At 35.8% G+C, this 20,662-nt stretch overlaps 4 protein-coding genes across 7 annotated transcripts; 3 read left to right on the top strand and 1 right to left on the bottom strand.

Annotated features, from left to right (window-relative positions):
- The first annotated feature begins 335 nt into the window (after positions 1-335).
- On the top strand, positions 336-9,289 carry LOC107862743 (phytochrome-associated serine/threonine-protein phosphatase). The gene is made up of 10 exons (XM_016708391.2): positions 336-730; positions 3,797-3,943; positions 4,049-4,116; positions 4,659-4,716; positions 5,437-5,547; positions 5,629-5,679; positions 6,243-6,386; positions 6,459-6,554; positions 6,641-6,712; positions 8,657-9,289. Exons 1-10 carry the CDS (start codon positions 650-652, stop codon positions 8,738-8,740), a joined length of 912 nt encoding a protein of 303 aa, XP_016563877.1. The 5' UTR covers positions 336-649; the 3' UTR covers positions 8,741-9,289.
- Positions 9,290-10,802: 1,513 nt separating this feature from the next.
- LOC107862744 lies at positions 10,803-15,240 on the top strand. 4 transcript variants are annotated; one of them, XM_016708393.2, is made up of 8 exons: positions 10,803-11,088; positions 11,470-11,541; positions 12,471-12,596; positions 13,487-13,825; positions 13,912-13,958; positions 14,170-14,232; positions 14,679-14,811; positions 14,908-15,240. In XM_016708393.2, exons 3-8 carry the CDS (start codon positions 12,488-12,490, stop codon positions 14,919-14,921), a joined length of 705 nt encoding a protein of 234 aa, XP_016563879.1. In that variant the 5' UTR covers positions 10,803-11,088; positions 11,470-11,541; positions 12,471-12,487; the 3' UTR covers positions 14,922-15,240. The 4 variants fall into 4 exon arrangements, 3 of the variants coding, with proteins under 3 accessions (XP_016563879.1, XP_016563880.1, XP_016563878.1); XM_016708394.2 differs by having other exon boundaries at positions 10,860-11,088; positions 11,470-11,547; XM_016708392.2 differs by lacking the exon at positions 11,470-11,541 and having other exon boundaries at positions 10,862-11,088.
- A 408-nt stretch (positions 15,241-15,648) lies between these two features.
- Positions 15,649-17,198, top strand: LOC107862742 (NDR1/HIN1-like protein 6). Its single transcript, XM_016708390.2, has one exon. It carries the CDS (start codon positions 16,094-16,096, stop codon positions 16,880-16,882), a length of 789 nt encoding a protein of 262 aa, XP_016563876.2. The 5' UTR covers positions 15,649-16,093; the 3' UTR covers positions 16,883-17,198.
- A 19-nt stretch (positions 17,199-17,217) lies between these two features.
- LOC107862741 (UPF0415 protein C7orf25 homolog) lies at positions 17,218-20,384 on the bottom strand. Its single transcript, XM_016708389.2, has 3 exons — positions 19,194-20,384; positions 18,434-18,600; positions 17,218-17,686 (listed from the first exon to the last, which is right to left on the bottom strand). Exons 1-3 carry the CDS (start codon positions 20,169-20,171, stop codon positions 17,479-17,481), a joined length of 1,353 nt encoding a protein of 450 aa, XP_016563875.2. The 5' UTR covers positions 20,172-20,384; the 3' UTR covers positions 17,218-17,478.
- Positions 20,385-20,662: the final 278 nt, after the last annotated feature.

Genomic DNA, 20,662 nt, shown 5'->3' with positions numbered 1-20,662 from the left:
TATTTAAATGATGATAATAATAAATTTTCAATTTGTTATAACAATTTTCCACTTTTTTCTCCAAAAATTATCTCACTTTATTAAAAAATTATTGGTTGACCTATAAAAATTCCAAATACAACTTGTGAAGTTATTTGTATTTGAAAAAAGTAAAAACAATCCAATACTTGCTTTCACTTTTTCACCTTTTTAATTATATTTAAACACTTTAAATTTTAAAAAAATATGACCAAACACAATTTCATCTCCAAAAATTCTAAAATAAAATAATCTTTTTTACATTTTCATTACCAAAACGCCTACTACTAGTAGGAGTATAATAATTTTACTACTCTTGTTTTATCTGATAGAAAAAGTGGTGCAGTTTCCAAATTGGGCCAAGACAGAAAGGGCAAAAGAGTCTTAACAGTATTCAGCCTTGGTAAAATCTCTGCTTTGCCAGGGTTTCAAAAAATGCAGTGAATCTCAAGGCAGATTTATTATATACTCTCCGGCGGGAACAACACATAGAGAGATTCAATTCACTGTACAAATTTTGCTCAATCAGTTGGACGTTGCATTTTTCCGGCAAATTATTGCATATTTAAAGGAGAGAAATTCGCTTAATTATTTGAACAAAGAAGGCGGCGGGCGGGGCATTAAGGGAGCGATGGATTTGGATCAGTGGATAACGACGGTTAAAGAAGGGCAGCACTTGGCTGAGGATGAGCTTCAGCTCCTTTGTGAATATGTAATGTTTTATTAGTTTGTTATTTTAAAATGTAAATTTCTCGTTTGATTGGCTAGGGTTTGTTTGCCTGTTCAATTATTTTGATTTACTAAAGTAGTTGATAGGAAAAGCCTAGCTTTTTTTTGATGGCTTTTGTATTGTGGGTGTTACTGATTTTGGGGGGTTTTTGTGTGAGAGAAAGAGGAGTTTGAATAAGGGTGTGTTTGGTAGGAAGGAAATGTAAGCGGGCTGCTTATTTTTTTTCTCGTTTTCGTTATGTAAGCAAGCTTTTTTCTCTTAAAAGTATTAATAGATAATCTAGGTAATACTATGGGAGGTGGGGTTGAAGGTAGGAGGTGTGGGGTAGTGGGGATGGGGGGCTATAAGGGGTTGGGGGTGAAGATGAGGTCCAGTGACGGAGCTAGAAAATTGTAATCAGTGGATAACGGCGGTGAAAGAAGAGATGCACTTGGCTGAAGATGAGCTTCAGCTCCTTTGTGAATATCTAATGTTTTATATTTTGTACTTTAATATATGTTGTTTGGTTTTTTTGGATAAGAATATTGGGTTTGTTAATTCTTGTGATATAGAGAACCAGGTGATGGAAAAACCCTAGTTTTTTTTGGTTGTTGGATGTTTTGTGGGTGTTATTGATTTTGGGGGGTTTTGTGTGGGAGAAATAGGTGTTTGATCAAGGGTGTGTTCAGTAGGAAGAAAAATGTTTTCTTGGAAAATAAGTGGGTTACATAAGCAAAAAATTATCTTAAAAGCATCAATATATAATGTAGGTAAATACTATGGTAGGTGAGTATGAAGGTACAGAGGTGTAGCTACATTGATTCAATGGTGGTCACTCAAACACCTTTCATTGAAAAATTATATTGTGCATATAGAAACTAATACCTTGTATAAGGGTCTAAAAGAACTTTGTCGAGATATATATTGAAGTTTTGGACACCCATAGCGTAATTCCTAGTTTGCCACTGTGAAGGTAGGGGTAGGTAGTTTGCCACTGTGAAGGTAGGGGTAGGGGGCTATAGGGGGTGGGCTGAAGATGAGGTATGTTGGAGAGGACACAATTAATGTAGAATGTCACTTGTGGAATTTGTTTTCCATATTTCTAATAACAAAGTCATTTTACTTAATTTAGGAACTTATTTTCCTACGGAAAGTGTTCTCCAATATTTTTGACCAACCGAACATGCGAAAATTGGATAACATATTTCGAAATATGTTTTCCTACATATCGAACACACCCTAACACCGTTAAGGGAGATCATAGGGGCATATGCTTCTCCTTTGTTTGGTTTGATAACCGTGGTGTCCGCACTGCTTGCGCGCACCTCGACTAATTCCACTTGATACCTGCCACCTTCCACTAGCAACACGTACCAGACAACTCTGTCCATCAATATGTTTCTCTTATTGATTATGAATTGATATTACAAACTTAGTTTGTTACTGCTACTTTTTGCTCATATCCACTTCCCCTCAAGTGGGCATCAAGGATAGTTACATTCACATTTTAAGCCTGATGTGTTGCATGTATGGTATCCAAGAAAAAATGTTATTTTCATGAACTGATATTACTTATAGTGTCTGCAAATGTTTGGGTTTAATTTGTTGGTTTCGGTTTGACCAAAAATGCTTTGTTGGAACTTATGTTGCTCAGACTCTCCAAAATTGTTGTCGCACCATGTCGGATCCATCAAAAATGCACTACCTTGGAGGATCCAAGATCCTACACAGCCCACAACATTTCTGGAGAGTCTGTGAAACATAGGTTGGAGCACACAGTTGTTTAGGTTTCTTGGATAAAACTTTTAGAGTGTCTGAACTAGCTAAGCATTTCTCCTTTTCTTTCATATTTTAAAACGGTGATAAACACGGGTGGTCAATGATATGGCTAAAGTTTATGGCTGCATGATGATGACAGAGGTTAGCAGTCGGTCCCAAGCCAGAGGGGGAAAGTCTGAGTGGATCTAGTTTTGCATAGCTTGCGTTGTCATCTTCATTGTTTCTCCGGCCACTTCTATTCTACACTATTTTCTCGTTCTTTCTCAACTGAATTCTGTCTAGCTTATTGACTCCACACTTTTTTTCAGGGACATGGGTTCGTCTCCCTCGTTCAAGTAACTTTTATTGATAAGGATCTTAACTTTAGTACAATTCCTTGTTAATCCGTGTGGCAATCAAATCTAAAAGGAAATTAATGTTTACCACATTTAGTTTCACAATTTGATTGATAGCTCTGCTTGTAGAAAAGAAAAAAAAATTGCTTTAACAAGGGCTTAAGGGTTAAGAAAAAAGTTGTTTGTAGATGGCGGGTGTTGGGTTACATGGAATCTATTTGCTTCTGTTGGTAGTTGGGTTGCAGCTGATTGGCCGTACAAAATAGGTCACACTGCTAAGTTTTTGCAAGCTGTATTAGTGCTCATTTATTTGATTCAGTTCTTTATTTGCAGAGAGAATTGGATTCTTAGTTAACAACATGTGATTATAAGTTATTTGGTTTCTTCTCTTGCATATTTCTGGTAAGGCTCCACCCCGTGTTAAGTTCAATTGGCGAAGGTTTGCTCATTATTTCAGACTTTTGAAGAGTGCAACTCATCCTAGAAGTTGGCCCCTAACGACTTTCTTAGGTCACTAAAACAAAATCTGATAAGGTTTCAGAATTGTACTATCTAGCTCTTTTGGCATATGTGGCTATTCTGTGTTGCTCGAATGTACAAAAATTGAAAGGATATATTCTGATATATGGTTCATTGTAGAAAGAGGATTTCTGATTTTTCTGCTTTTCTGGGTTATGTTCTCAGGAAAATATTCTGATTGCATTTGTGCTTAATAACTCAAGGTATATTAGTTTGGTATCTTCGACATGCCTAATAGTTGTAGTAATGATAGTTTTTAACATTAATAAGTTGCACTGTGGCAATTTTCTCCTTTGCAATAAGGGTATCTAAGCAGATGTGTGGTCCATCCTTTTAATCTGTGAGAATTACGTTCAACTCAAGCATCTGACATCCTTTTTCCTGAGAAACCTGTATAACTCCTTTATTGCGCCTAAAACATGTTACTCTTATCCAGGTTAAGGAAATCCTGATAGAGGAGTCAAATGTGCAGCCTGTCAATAGTCCAGTTACTGTTTGTGGAGACATCCATGGCCAGTTTCATGATCTAATGAAACTCTTCCAGACTGGAGGTCATGTACCTGAGACGAATTACATTTTCATGGTAAAATTACACTAGATGTGGATTGTTATGGATTAGTTTTTAACGAATTTCAACCACTGCTCTGGTTAAGGCATCCTTCTTTAAGATTTTTTGTTTTTTGGCCAGGGAGATTTTGTTGACCGTGGATACAATAGTCTAGAAGTTTTTACAATTTTGTTGCTCCTTAAAGCAAGGTATGGAATGGGACATTTGAATGCAATTTGATATTTTTTATCCGTTAGTTGTTTCGTGTTTCTTTTCTGCACCAATGACTAGGTTCTATTGCTGGCTTACATTTCTTGGAAAAGCTAAATAAGAAAAAGCATGACTCTGTTACGATCAGTTTGAAGCTCTGTTTGAAATAATGCTTGCGACCTGGTACCATTGTAATAGACCACATTCTTTTTTCACTTATTAAAATGGTATAGACCACATTCTTTTTTCACTTATTAAAAAAAGGAGTGAATGCCATTTGTGAAATCCAAGAGGACTCTGATATAAACTAGTTTGTTATTTCATGTTTTTGCCCAAATGTTCTGACTATTCCCCTTCTTTACCTTTCCACTTTGTATGAAGTTGTTACCTCATGTTCAAGATTGATCCACATTCACATTATCTGTGCTGTGTCAGATAATCAAATGCTCGTGTTGCTTACTCTCTGGAGGTTTTTTTGTTAAAGGTCGAAATGATATTCATTCTTAACTATACATCTTTCCTGGTTTTTATTTGCTATCAGATACCCAGCCAACATTACTCTTTTGCGTGGAAACCACGAAAGCAGGCAACTTACACAGGTAATGGATACTATACCTTAAATTTGTGATGCCTACATGTGAAGTGTAGGTGATAGATGCTAGGTCTCGTAGATGTGTTGAGATTCTTTACGTCATACTTGCCCCTTTTGCCCCTCTCTATCTCAACATTTTTCTTGAAGAGAAAATTGTTTTTGCTGTCATTGCGGTGCCTTCATTAACCATTTGAGAGATCCTGGGATAAATCACTCTTCATGAGGTTTTCCCCCCTCATAAATGGCCAAATGGGAGTCTGGACACTGTGTTTCAAAAAATTTCTCGTTTGGTGTTTTTCTAATACTTGTGTCCTTATTATTAGCTCGCTGTTTTGCTATTTTATATTCTACCTTACAAGTTATAGCAAGGTCCTTGAGGATGGTTAGTTGGTGTTTCTTTCTGTGCTTCAATTAAAAAAAATGCTCAACTCTGATTTCTGGCTATCTTCGTGATTAAGAGGACAGATAAGTGGATATCAAGTTTGCACAGGCAACACTTTGAATATAAATGTCTTATTATTTGAATTATAGTTCAAGTTCTCTTTGCCGTTGCTGTTGGTGGGATTACCACTGCTTTATGCTGCTGCCTATGGTCTTGTTACCTGGACCACTTCAAATTTGAGGATTCTTTTTTCCTCATAGTGAAGATAGATGCATGCTACACGAAGGAAGCATTTTCTAGATATTCCATGTTCTGATCTGCGTTACATTTTACCTATTATAATAGGTCTACGGATTCTATGATGAATGTCAAAGGAAGTATGGAAATGCAAATGCTTGGCGGTACTGCACTGATGTTTTTGACTATCTTACTCTCTCGGCAATCATAGACGGAACAGTATGTTCTAGCACTCTAGATAAACCTATCCACTTCCCATGTTTTGCAATCCTATTAATTAGCACCTTTCTTCTCATACAGGTATTATGTGTCCACGGTGGACTTTCTCCTGATGTTAGAACTATTGATCAGGTATGATGACTTAGCCTTTGATGTTTTTGGGGTTCTGCTGCTTTTTTTCATAACAAGTTTCAAATTCTTCAATTGCATGGATTCTATATCTTCCTTGTACCAGAAAGAAATCAGCCCTTTCGTGCTCTAAAACGGGCTCCAATGCAGTCGTATGTATACATGTAGTGGAAATGAAAATTTGCAAGTTGCTTATGTTATGTGTAATTGAATAAAATTAAATAAAGAAAGGGCGAAATGGTTTCCCTTGCAGTTGATTTACTCAATGATTAACCAGACTATTAGTATAACTAAGAAATTGCATGAACTTATATCAATCCAAAAAAGATATTGATTTAATGTCACACAACATCTTGTGTCTCTGGAGATCCTATGAGGTCCTTGTCCTCTGCTACATGGTACTTAAAACTTCACTTGAATTGATTGTGCCGATGTCAATGCTTTTAATTAAGTTTGATGCTAGTTTGATTTTTTCTTTCTCCTTTCAATGAGCTTAATATTTTTTTATACTTGAGATGTGGGTACATGCAGAGCTAATATTTCTTTCTATGTTAATGATCTGGCAGATCAGAGTCATTGATCGTAATTGTGAAATTCCCCATGAAGGGCCTTTCTGCGACCTTATGTGGAGTGATCCCGAAGATATTGAAACATGGGCAGTAAGTCCTCGAGGAGCTGGTTGGCTTTTTGGATCCAGGGTTACCTCTGAGGTATGTAAGCTTAAGATGTTAATTATAGTTATGGTTGTTGTTTCAAATAATAATTTTGCGCATGATTTGCAGTTTAATCACATTAATAAACTAGATCTAGTTTGCCGGGCTCACCAGCTTGTCCAGGAAGGTTTGAAGTACATGTTTCAGGATAAAGGATTGGTGACAGTGAGTACCCTATTCTTTATTGCGTCGGTCATTTGATGTGTAGCATAAAATGAAGTCGTGTCACTGTTGCCTTTTGTACAATGCAGGTGTGGTCTGCTCCCAACTATTGTTACCGATGTGGAAATGTTGCTTCAATATTAAGCTTCAATGAGAATATGGTAGTATTGCTATTATTTTCAAGCATTATTTGCCTTCTACTAGTTAGACTGTTGGAATTTCAGGATTACTTAGCTTTGCCCCTTTTATTTTCTTGATGCTCTGCTTATCATTGTGCGTGGACAGTTGTATCCTTCTAACTTTATTTATGTCATATGATTTGACCTATTCAAGTTGATGTGTGTTGTTATATATGCGTGCAGTAAGTCTGCCAATTATATTGTGAACACAGGAGGATTTTTGTATCTTGGACATAATGCATCATGCTACTCCCGCAGTCTCATTTTGTGTCTTAGTTTGATTAGGTAGTTTAAAAATGTAAACAAGACAAAAATCTTGTGGTTTTAAACTGAAGGTGTGCTTCACTTGCCAAAAATATCCTTTGAATCTTGTGGTCTTAAACTGGTGAGCTTACATACCAAAAAATATTTGTTGAATATTGTGGCCTTAAACATGTCATGCAATTCCTACAAGGGAGTGTCATTAAGGGTAAATGTGAATTTTGTAATTAAAAATGTCGAAATATAGGAAAACATATTTCTGTTGAAACTGACTAAAAATGAATGTAAGGCACAAATTGAAAGAGGAGTGATTAGAATATGCCTAAGGAAGGGTAAGCCACAAGTCGATCCACTTTCCACTTTTTAGGTTTTAATACTTTAGAGATCGACATTACTTGTGAAAAGGGCACTACAGATTGACATGTTGTCATGTGAAATGCTAGAGAAGGTGATGTGACATAGTAATCATTAACTGATTCATCAAAAAAAGTTGTTGATGGTTAGTTTTTCTGCTGGAGCTCCCGGTGAAAAAGTTCTTCAGTTCTGCTCAGTTGATTAACCATCGGATTTAAAAGTGCTTCACTTTTTCCTCTCGTCGATCTTCTATTTGCATTGGTGGTCCATAGCTTTCCTAATTCACACTTCTACCTTTTTCTGTTGTCAATTTCTTTGTGAGTAATGTCATCGTAATCTTTATCGTAAAGGATTCAGTTTTGTGGGGTATCTTCATGTAAAGATCTTGCCTGTTTTGCATAAACTGATTTTATTTACTCTCCATGTACAAAGGTAGAGCAGTGAAAATATCAGCATCTTAGCCTAAGAGCTAGGGTTTCTTCCTCTTCATCTACTGCTTTGAATATGTTCACTCCCATTAACTCCTTTAAAATAAGATCACTAGTCATAGGGTCGTATTTGGTTTCGTTGAAGGAAAAATCAGAGTTATATTGATTACTCTTTAGAAGTCCGTACTTTTATGAAGTTTTCCATCAGTCTTCTGTGTCCCATTTATTGTGGATCACGCTTGTGGATCTAAGCGCTTTCAAGATTGTGCATCATGCTATGATTTGATGTGCTTATTATGCGACCTCTACATGTGAAGTGGGCAGGAGGAAAACCATAAGATTGACTATTTGAACTCAGTGAAGACCACATAGTAAATTGGCGGGTTAGATAGATAGCAAGAGCATGTAATTTAGTAATGATAGGGTGGCTAAAGTGGCTAGATCTCTTTCACCTGGGTGTCTATCAGGATACCTTGAAATGTTCTCATCTTTTTGTTAGAACAAAATGAAGAGTAGAGCTAAAATAAGAAATATTAGGGCAAATAAGATAATGCCACTATGTTCTTGAAGTGTAGATGAGATGAATGATAGGACTTTTGATGCTTGAAGCATGTTGGTTGCACTAGATATGGAAACGAAACTTCTAAGTAAGACGTAGGAGCCAGAACTGCATGTGGTGTTGGAACAGCAAGCTAGATGATAGGAAAAAAGGATAAGAAATGAAGAAATGAAGCATATTAGGCAATTACCGTGTGGACTAGTCCTATGGTCATGTCTCCAACATTTGTGAACGTTTTGTTACTGCTCTCTCTTTAACTTATCCCCTTTTACTTGGCCTATTTCGTTGCCACTTTCTTTTCTAATTTTTGTTTGGTTTTATCAGGAGAGGGAGGTAAAGTTCTTCTCCGAAACCGAGGAAAACAACCAGATGAGAGGGCCCAGGACAGGAGTGCCCTATTTCTTATGAGTCGAGTGATCGCTCTTTTCTTCTGATATTTTTTCTGCACTTCATCCGGCCACCTTCCCTATTAATGGGAATATTTTGAGGGGAGACTGTCCAGAGGGGACTGAATACGTCGACAAGATGGTGGTATATGCCCTAGCTTTTCTTGGTGACCCTGCTGGCTCCGAATAGTGGTGCTATGTATTTACAATGGCCTCGAATGCTGCTCCCCATCTGTTCCGTAATCATTTTTAAATGTGTGTCATATTGGTGATATTGTACCTCCGACCAGACTACTATCGTTAGATTACCTGGTTGCAGTTTTGCTAGATGTACATTTTATTTTCGTTTTTAACTTGAAGATTATTGTTCATTTAGTCATTCACAACACACAATCGGATAAAAGCTGGCAATATTATGGGGGGGCTAATCAGTGATGTTTCATATATAACCTAGAAATATGGGGAAAGTTGCAGCTACTGAGGATTTGTTTCTTGAATCTTTTGGTTAAGATATTTGCTTCTTAAAAGGGTCTCATTATCCTTGAAGTAAGATTCCTTTGCAGTTGCATTATATATATCTTTAGTTCTTGTTTTTTCATTTGTATAGGAATTGAGAAATGGTTAATTGGTGTTTACCTGTCATTTTTCCATTTTGCAAAATATGATTATCCTTCTAATTCTTTTGAGCCAATCATTGTTTGTATTTGCACTTCATATGTATATTTGTCTTCAGTTTGTTCTTATCGCTTATTCAGGTAAATCACAGTATTAAAAATCCAAAAATAAAGCTGTCTTACACGACAAAAAATAAATCTACGGTGAAGAGGGATAAAAAAGAGCCAAAACGGAGTTGAGTGTATTAATCATCGAGATGAAAAATTATCATAATTTATTCATTTATTGCAACAGCCTTTATCAAATTTCAAAAAATACAACGTAAAATTTAGAATGATAAGGATACAGTTTAAAATAGGAATAATTTCAAAGACCTCTCTTTAGGCTTGTCAATCAATTAAATTTAATATTTTACTAGTTTTTATTTGCTTATGTTTAGATCAAAAAACTGTCCTTGTCAAAAAGATATATGTTGTGTATATATATATATTAAATATTTTCTCCGTTTTAAAATAGTTGATCCTTCTTGATTTGATTTGACACTCCACTTAGAAAATATTTGTCATGAGCTTATTATATCAAATTAGTCTTATCAATTATGTGTTAAAAATATAACTTTGAGCATATAACCTTGTGTAGTTGTGTAGTCATTTAATAATAGAATTATTATTTAAAAAACATAATAAAATGCTTTTAATTTTCTAAATGTAATAATTAAATTAAAAGAAATATTTTTAAAAAAGGGTCAACTAAAACGATGAGGAGCGAGTATTTTGGTTTGATATTCGATATTTAAGTAGTTTTTTTTTCTTTCGTTTGTTTAACGCTGAGTATCAGCGACAGAATCAGAATTTCTATTAAGGGGATTAAAAAAACAACTAAGCACATTAACAAGATCTCAAACATAAGTAGGTTGGATCAGATTTAAGCGAGTTAGACAAAGTTCAACTCTACCTCGACATGAACAACAAAACGGGGAAGTTAGACATTTTTATTTTGATCTTGCGTTCAGACGTACAATCTTTAAACTTTTAAAAATAAATTACATAAAAAGTATAATAAGTTATCAGAATTGTACTTTACGTTTAAGTTGTTTATACATTAACATGATAAAGTTAATACTAATTTTTTCTTAATTTTAAGGAGAAAAGATGTAAACTATTTTAAATCAGTTAAAATAGATAACCAACAAACAAAAGTATGTAGCATAATTTGAAAACACTAGGGGATAGAACAAGTGAGAGAATAGAGAAAATAAAACGGGGATATAACATAAGAGAGCAAGAAAGTAATTGGGAATTTAATTCAAAAGCTAATATAAAAGATTGAAAAAACAGTGTTATACAGACTCGAACTCACACGGATTGAGAAATTTCACACCCCTTCACCACTGAACTAAGCTTTAGCCTTGTATCAATGGGATTCGTAAATTATTTGATCCAATTTTTTGACGATGGGGGCCCATGCTAGTGCCATAGAGAATACTGAACTGTTTATAATACATATGAAATACAGTAATAATATTGAAATCAGTGTTAAATAAATACTTTCTATGCTGTAATTCAGTTTATATCAACCAAAAAAAGAAGGGACCTTTTTCTTAAAAAAAAAAAACAAAACATTTTTGTGGTTAAGTATATAATGGAATGGGCGGAGGGAGGAAATTTGAAAAAAGTAAGTTGAAGTTTGAAATCACGCCGGAATCTTGTACCGCCAGTTTCCATATCTCCGGCCAACTCACTCGTCGTAATCGATGTAAGTGCACTGTCCGCTGCTCGAATTTAATCGAAAGATCTACTTTTCTTACGTGATTTTGATGGATTTTTGAATTTTGATAATGAATTATCTGTGTCTTGCTAATATTAACATGCTCAATTACTTGCTTTATTGCCTCTATTTGCTGGTAATTGTATCGGTTTGCCTTAGTAGTGTATTATTCATCAATTTCTGATGAATTTTCTCCGAATTTTAGCAAAGAAGTCTTCATTTTTGTAGTCACTAGTATTGCTCACGTACTTTCTTGTTCTTCAATTTTTTGTTACTACCTGTTGTTTCTGTTAGCTTCGATTATTGAATTGTTTTATTGTAGTTTCTGTTTTGTTACTTTTTGTTGTTTTTTTGGTACTTCCCTTGCAGCTTTCCGAGACTGGTTTGGACTGTTTTTTCTTGAGCCTAGGGTCTATTGGAAACAACCTCTCTACCTTTGAGGTAAGGGTAAGGTCTGCATACACTCTTGCATACACTCTACCCTAACCAGACACTTTGTCCGACTACCTGGCTATGTTGCTGTTAATTGTTATTGTTTGAGCAAAAAGCCATAAAAGATGAATATCTATTATACTTGGAGTTGTTGCGCTATTAGCTTCAAGTCATTTTACCAGATTCTTCTAAGTTCCTTAACGAGTGTTTTCAATTTTGGAAAGCATGTCATGTAAGCTTTATAGAAAAGAATTACTGGAGTTTAAATTGTCCAAATTTCTAATAACTCTCGACTCTTTTCACATGGACCATTGAGTAAGTAGTTTTAAACTACCCACTAGACAGCATGTATCTCTAAATAAATATTATTTCAAGAGAAAATGGAATGTACCAAATACAAACATGTGATGTTTCTTCATATGAATGAAAAAGGCATAGCTTTGAACGGATTAACAATGATTTGTTCTTCATGTTTTCTATTTATTTTTATTGCTACAACTAGTGTGAATGTGTCATTTCTTTTTAAGCAGTTAAGGGTGAAATTTCATTTTTTATCTCATTTATAAAAAAGAAATGCAAGATGGTAGTCGTGCAAGCTAGTCATGACTCCACCATCATAAAAGAAAAATGTATAATCTCCTCTTATGACTCCATGCCTATTCCACCCACTTAATCAGTATGAACCAAATAATCCGCGGGCGTGACATTGTGCGAAGAGAACTGCTGGAAGTACTTTATATTTGACCTACTACCAAGAACAAAGGAAGATAACTTACTTGCTAATAATTCTAGAATAAGGTTAATTAGATCATTCTGTTTGCAGACTGCCTTGGTTTAAACATGGTTTTCTAATTATAAAAATTACGCATACAACGTAAATATATGCACGATATCCAGTACAAGTAATTATCAGTTTGATGTGAGAAAAATGTTTTCAGAGAATTTGTATATCTCCATGCCAAGAAGGAGAGGAAGAACTCGCAAAACAACTGAAGTTGTAGAGGATGCTAATGAAGAGCAACAGCATCAAGTGGAAATAGAAGATGATACATTCAAGCAGGAAGGTAAGCTTTTAATGTGCAAATGTTTGTTCGTCTTAACATTTGAAAGAAAAGTGAAGTTGTTTATTTTCAAAAAACAAAATATAAACAATAACAACATATCCAGTAAAATCCCACAAGTGAGGTCTTGGAAGGGTAAAGCGTACATAGGCTACCTCGGGGAGGTAGAGAGGTTGTTTCAGAAAGACCCTCGGTTCAAGTGTAGCAAATCCAGGTACAAAGAAGAGGAACCTAGTGCAGATAATATGGCAACATGGGACAGTGCATAGTCTACCATAAAAAAACAATAATCAACCTCAGGGTAGTGCGATAATAAATCAAAACACAATAAATGACAACAAAAACAAATATCTACGGCTAAACCCTACGCTACCACACTACGACTAGTGCACGGCAGAAAAACAAAATATAGCAAAACAAAATATAGCAAGGGAAAATCACAAGGATTTTAGTTTCATATATAGATTAGGTGCAGATATCTTGAAGCAGGGATTTTGTTTTGATTGGTTGCACTTCATATGCACGAAGCTTATTCTCTTATCCATTCTCGTCTATTTTTCTGTGTTGATGCATGATATAAGTTCTCTGTGCGATCTATTTGTTCTATTATATTCCTGCTAGCTGAACAGAGAGGCAAAATTATCAATTTGTTAGGTCTAATACTCTTCCATTTATGTGATATACTCTTTGAATTTTAAGAGAAGGTTATGAAGATTGAAGATGCATTTTTACATGGAAAGTTAAATGTAGAAGGAAAATATTTCAAGTAGTATATGTTTGAGTAGGAATGTTTGTTTATTCATGATGAATTTGGATTCTCACATTACCATCACAATTGAATCTCACTGAATAGTTCCTTCACCTTATTGTGCTGGATCACTATCTCTTTTCAGCTGAACGTCAATGTGCTGCTGTCAGGGCTATTCGTGATGTGGAGATTGAACACTTAAAAAATATGTTGAAATTGCTTCGATCAAATTTCAGTAATGAACAGCTGCAAGTTCCAGTATTGCAGTTTTTTGAGGAAAAGTTCCCAAACCTGGCTATTGTAAAAAATCAGAAAAATGGCCAGTATGAAGTGCAACGGAAAGACAATGAAGGTAATTTTAGCATGGACCAGTTTGATGGAAGGAATCTACATGCTTCTCTTCTTCATAACCTGTCCATGGTGTACCCAGATTGCTCCAGTGCCATGCCGTCACTTGGTGGATTTGAATTCTCAAATAAATCTGGTATCTTTGAATCTCTTTTTACCCATCCTTAATTGCTAGACAGTCAAGTTTATTTCCGCTGACTTAATTTAACTACATTTTTGCAGTTAAAACAACCCTCTATGGTGTCGAAAACCTCCAGATCAAGGGATTTGTATGTTCCATGGCACTTCATTCTATTATTTCCTGCAGTTTATGTCATGGTGAAATTCATGTTGCAATACCACATTTCGAGTAACTTAGGTTGCATGATGATCCCTTTTTTGGCTGTATGGCTAAATTCTTGCTTTTAAGATTTAGAAGTAACAAACATTTAGTAGGTACTTCTGAAAGCCTTCTTTACAACTAATCTATTTTTTTTGAAGGTCTTGGAAGAGCCATCAGATACCCAAATGCTTGATCTGCCTGATACTATGCAGACACCTGGTGTATGTAGCTATAATATAATTTCTTTGCGGATTGTTGTTATTACTTGTTTGCAGCACGTTTTTCTCTACTTAGCAATTGATTTTATTCCTTTTATTCGTAAAAGCATCTAAACAGCGGGATGTAGGGTTGGAAAATATTTCATTTGACACATAGACCCTGCAGTATGAAGCATTGTTTTTCCTTATTTATTTCTCCATCTGTATGGCTGCACATCTAGGTACTCTCTTACAATATACAACGTTGTTTAGTTGATTAATACTTCAGGAACAATGTCATGATACTAGAGTGTCATTACTGTACGTAAGCATGTGATGGTTCAATGAAGCAACTTCTTAGTGAAACTAATTTTGTTCCAAAGTTGCATCAGCACAAGTTTGTTGTTGATTTCTTCACAAGTACTTTGTGATAGAGTCAGTATTCATGGAGTAACATATTTTGGCTACAGGCGAATAGTAACAGATTATCTGTTGGGATGACTCCCAAAACTTTAAGGCTGCCTAAACCTGGGGAAATGCTTCTATCTGTCCACGGATCTCCTCTCGGTGTTTACAAGGAAGACAATATGGAAGCGATACGTGGTATGGGCCTATACGAGAGATGACTTTGGTCGTTAGGAAGTTCACTCAAAAGTACTCTGCTTCATTTGCCTAATAGTGTGTTACTTTTTGCTGCAGAGTCTGAAGAGTGAAGATGGATGACTCCGAGTAATCTGTTAGCGCAGGGGTAGAAGATACATTTCATCTGATGTAATAATGTTTGAAACTCATCATCAAGACTAACCCGTAGTCGTAATTTTGTTGATGAGTTCGTAGAGTCCTTTGCCAGCCTCCGTTTGTCTTGTTCCGTCCTTTTTTATATTTCCTTTCCCCTTTCCTTTGTTATGCTAGGGAGGGTTCTGACTATTTTTCCGTAGGTTATGAAGCTGGAAAAGTGATTCTCCTTGTAAATAATTTGTAAGAGTTACAAGATATTTAGTGATTAGAGATGGTCTAGTTCTTAAATCTTAACTACTGTGTTAAAAGAGTGTTAGTCCTAGCTTTTCACTGCATAATTTTGACTGTTTTGTTTTGAGTCTTTCTTGCAAACAAGTCTTCCTTAGGATGAATTATCAATGATATGGAATCGTAAAGTTGCAAATGACGATGATTTAAGCTAGAACACGAGTTTAACTTGCTGGACTGGAACCTAAACAAAAACTCTAGTCGAAAAAAGCAATGTCAACTTTACGAGATAAGAGGGGTTGCTCCGATGGCCACCCTAAGGTTGTACGGAGCAAAAAAATGAGAGCTCAAGCCTGATTTCGTGTGGTTTACGACTTTTAAAGCGCTTTCTTTCTTCATCTGCCCCATCTATTTACTTAGCTGACAATCGTATAGAGCGCGATACCTGCCCTCTAAAATGGGATTTAGGGAGGGGAAAAAGAGAAAAAAGAAAAAAAAGAGGTCAATTTCCGAGTTGAAATGACCAATCATCATGCAAATAATTTCTACTATTGATGAATGTAAGTGATTAATAATACTTCCACCTTCATACAGACGTGTCTGTCTGGATTAATTACTTGTAGGTTAACTAAAAGAGGTATAACAGAAAATAGTCAAAGCTCATATATAGCTGACCTACTTTGCTTCTCCTCTCAACACTTTTCTTATTATTAGGTGAAAGAGGCCAAAAATATTTCCTACCTCCATCTTCTCTTGGAATATTTAATCTACTAAACTTCACGTATACAACATTTTGTAACTTATACATAGCGTACACTGCACAATACGTGAGAGAGGTTCCTCCTTGTAATTATTAAGAGGAGTTTGTAAGTTGTTGATCAAAAGCAATAGCGTACTGTTTTAGTAACAACTGACATCAATGACAGAAACTCAAAGGATTCATCCAGTTGTGGACATGGAAGCACCAGCACCACCACGACCAACAACAACAACAACACTTCCTTTAGTGCCTCGGGGCTCGTTTAAATCAGAAAAAGGCGAGCCAACGCGGCTTCAGCAGCCAAACGTCAACCAGCCATTCAGGCGTACCGCTCCTGTAATGTATTCGAGACCACCCACTAAGAAGAGAAGTTGCTGTTGCAAATGCATTTGCTGGACAATTAGCCTTATCATACTCCTAGTCATCATTATTGCAGCAATTGCTGGCATTCTTTACCTTGTTTTCAAACCAAAGATCCCTCAGTACTCAGTGGACAACCTCAGAATATCAGACTTGAGACTCAACTTCGACATGAGCCTCTATGCGAAATTTAATTTCAGAATCACTGCAGTGAATCCCAACAAGAAGATTGGAATTTACTATGAGAAAGGAAGTCATTTGAGTGTGTGGTACAAGAACACAGAGCTCTGTAAAGGGTCTCTTCCCAAGTTCTATCAAGGTCATCAGAACAGAACAGACCTCGATGTGGCCTTAACTGGGCAATCACAATATGGTAATACACTGATGTCTGCAATTCAAGAGGCAGCACAAAACGGAAGAATCCCATTAGATCTCAAGATTCAAGTCCCAGTCAGTGTTAAACTTGGGAAGCTCAAGTTGAGAAAGGTGAGAATAAGGGGAGACTGCTTGCTGATTGTCGATAGCCTCTCTGCTAATAGTTTGGTCCGAATTAAGGCCAGTACTTGTAAGTTTGGGTTGAAGCTCTAAAAGCTTTTGCATTCTGCATTGTATTCAACATATTTGTTTGTTTTGTAGTATTTACTTTAGGCTTCTAGTGCTGTTGTGTATTTTATTTTATTTTTGGGATCTCTACTCTTGATAGTTAAAATGTTATTCATGGACATTGGGAGAATTCTATTACATTCATCTAAGCCAAACATTGGCTAGTGGTTACTACTTGATTATGCATCTTTAATATGAAGTGATTTATTGCAGAAAAATTTAGTGCTTAGCTTTTGTTCTTCCCAATTAGATTAAGAAATGTGTTGCTACTTGCTCTTACTTAACACTTTTATCAAGAAGGAAACTAACTGCAGACAGAATTAAGATAACTGAGGCCCCATCCTTTATTACCTAAGAAGCATCATACAAGCTAACATACAAAAGCTCATGAAAATATTTCTGCTTGTCTGATATATACAAGTGTAATAGCCAAGCAAGTTTCACAATTTCCTAGTCCAAACGATGTGTCATGCTTGGGTATCTCAACATCTCTTTTAACAGAAAATTGTCAGTTCCATTACACCAATGGAGCATCAGGATTAGGAACAACATCTGTTTTCCAATTACATTTGCCAAGGGGATTAATCACCTACCAAGGCTCGCGGTGTATGCTCTATGGTAAACAGGGACATTCCTGTCTGTGAAACAGCTCTGACAAATGCCATGTTTGCAGTTATAGTAGGAGCATGCCAATAATCTCCGGTTCCAAAAGTCACCTTGTTTTTTGAAGCCAGTTTTCTGGTTGTTGGAAGGCTGGTAAGCCGTTCTGATGGGCAATCAGGCACAACCCTGTTTGAGTTAATCAGATGATCAGCATATGGAATCTAAGTTACTAGTAAAACTTAAGAAAAAAAAAGAAACATGGAGATGAAAAAAATCCAAGTGTGAATCTTGGCAACTTCATCAATTGTCCACATAATTATATGACCTCTACCAAAGCTGTCACTGTTCCAATTTATGCCCTCAAATTAATAACCTTCTTGTCTGAATAAGAACGAAATTTGATTCGCTTATTTTCTACTACACCATCAATACATTACCCTTTTCCTTAATCGATTGAAAAGAAAGAGAGAGAATCATGCGAGGGAAGCTCATAAACCAATCAAAGCATAAAGCTACTTTTCTTGACAACAGGTCTGAGGTACAAGTGTTACTAGCTTACTACCATTTTCATTATGAGATCGAGGTTAGTTACTATTTGGCATCAGATTTAGAAGAACTAAGAAGTTGTAACAGACTGACCAAAAGACCATGAATTCTATAACAGAGTAGCTAACAAAATTTTCCTGGGACCCACAATTTTGAAAGTCATATAGCAGATGACGAACAAAACTTCTTCAAATTTATCTTGAGGATGTTTAGAAGCCAGATTAGAGGAGACAAGCAATTCTTATCTTTCTTCCTATTTCTTTTCTGGAGGTAAAAAGGGGGAGGGAATGGCATAGCATGTACTGCTGAATGTAACGATAGTTGCAATAAAGTTGTAGGAAAAGAAAACTTGCAGTAAGAACATATTGAAACTTATAAAAAATTCACCTAAGACGGTTCAGAAAGTGCTCTGCTCTAGACCTCTCATTAGGCCCACCACACATTGAAACAAGCTCCTGAAATTCTGAACAAACACTTTGACAAACCATGCCTCTCTTTTGCGATATCACGGGCATCAGCTCCATGTGGATTGGCTTCTTCATTTCAGCATTCACCTGGTGGAAGCCAAGTCAACATACGCCAAAGAATGTTACAACAATGTTTGTCAAATGCAAAAGTACAGTGGTTAAGCTAATAGTATATGAATCTTCACAGTTCATATATGAAGAGATTTCCTTAGGACTGAAAACGAAAGGATCACAGCTATAAGCAGTTGATCATTTCCAACTCAGCACTATAGGCTTCCCAGATTATGGAACACCAAAACTAGGAATTTGTTATGCTCATATATTTCAGGTAAATTGTTGCACTGATCAACAATTGAAGCAGAAACATAGCATAATCATAACCAGTTTACACTCTTAGGCGCTCTGCCAATCAAATAGTAAGGTAATCACAAACAATAAGATGATGTGGCCTGAGACTTCAATTTGTTATTAATCAGCTGTAGAGGGGCAACTGATGTATATGTTCTCATAACTAAATTGTTTGAATCAACCCGCTCATAAGAGTCTCTGACGTATGTTGGCTCTATAAAGCAATCAATCGAATATTAACAAAATCAAAAAGAACAGAGAAATAATAAAGAATCTCTCTAAATTTAAACACCAGACGGGTTCCAAAAATTTTTTAACATAAGAGGTTTCACCTGTCCAATCATGAACTCATAATTTGCCTTGAACCGACTCCTCAACTCACTCTCCGGAGTAGCCAGAATTCGATCAATACCCCCATTACAAATCCCAGACACTATAGCAACCAATGCTGTCGTATCAAAATTAACCAATTCAGTTTCTTCTTCACCACCAAAACCGGACCAACTCCTCAACGCTGCGACAAGAGCACAAAACGAATCACCCAACTTTACATCATCACTAGCATTCCCAGATAAGCCTGTCAACATTTCTCCATCTTTATCCCGCAATTTCACCTCTCTCCTAGAGTCGGCAATTCGACTGCTAGACGAAAAAGATTCAACCTTTATTTCCAAAACACAAGCCTTTTCAAAAGACCTCCCCATTACAGTTACCCAATCCTCCAATTCATCAACAAACTCACAATCAAAAAAATCACAAAACCCAAACCCCAAATTAGTAGCACCAAATTCATCTCTAACCTTTTCAAGAACACAACTTTCAAGTCCATTAGCAAAAAAAAGAACAACAGAACAAGGTCTCACCATAACAGATGCCTCCAAAGCAGCAAACAATAATTCTTGAATTTTCCTTCTTAAACCCTTCCAATTCCTAGTATTCCCCGAATCTTCCCAAGAAACATACTTGGGGTTCCTGTCAGATACAACAAACCAAACTGGTTTTCCATTAAAAGAGCAAATTACATCTATATAAACACTCAGTTTTGATGAAATGGAAATGGGTTTACAGACACGGGAGACTGATGTAACTAGTGGGTTTTCAAGAATGTGGACGATTGATTCGAGGTATCCGATGTTGGTGCTGAGTTTGACGTTGTTGTTGGACAGGGAAAGGCGATTGAGGAAGGAGAGTTCAGAGTTGATTAGCCTCAAAAGGGTAGTTTTCCATGAGGATTTCTGAGGAGTTGCAATAAAAGTTTGAATACGATTTTTGAGGGATGTACATCTCCTCTTGGCTTCTTCCCTTTCCATTTCCAGTTTCTTCCTCTTCAGCTCTCCCCACTTCGCTTCAATCACCACAGTATTATTGTTCGACCTCTTCAAAAATGGTCATCATGTTTCGATTTGGTTCAAAATAATCAGTTAAATTTAGGGGTGTGCAAAAATATTGAATTGATCAACCAATAAAATTGCTATTGATTTTATGAACTAACAAGGGGTGTGTTTGGTACGAACGAAAATGTTTCAAATGGAAAATTAGGAAAATATTTTTCTCGAAAATAAATTTATTTTTTACTTGTTTTCTTATGTTTAGTTAGTGAATGAAAAATAGTTTTCAAAAAATATTTTTTATATTTAGTTGGTGAATAAAAAAATATTTTTTAAAAAATACATTTTAGTGTTTAACTAAAGCCTAAAAATACATTTTAGAATTCAGCGGTAGAATTTGAATCAAGAAATACATCGTATTAGAAGAGAAGTTACTTTTTATTAAATTTTTACTACCTCTGTCCCATTTTATG

The sequence above is a fragment of the Capsicum annuum genome, chromosome 3, assembly GCF_002878395.1.
Source record: "Capsicum annuum cultivar UCD-10X-F1 chromosome 3, UCD10Xv1.1, whole genome shotgun sequence".
Classification (NCBI taxonomy): Eukaryota; Viridiplantae; Streptophyta; class Magnoliopsida; order Solanales; family Solanaceae; genus Capsicum; species Capsicum annuum.
The sequence above is the reverse complement of the archived record's forward strand: the minus strand, read 5'-3'. Positions and strand labels throughout refer to the sequence as shown.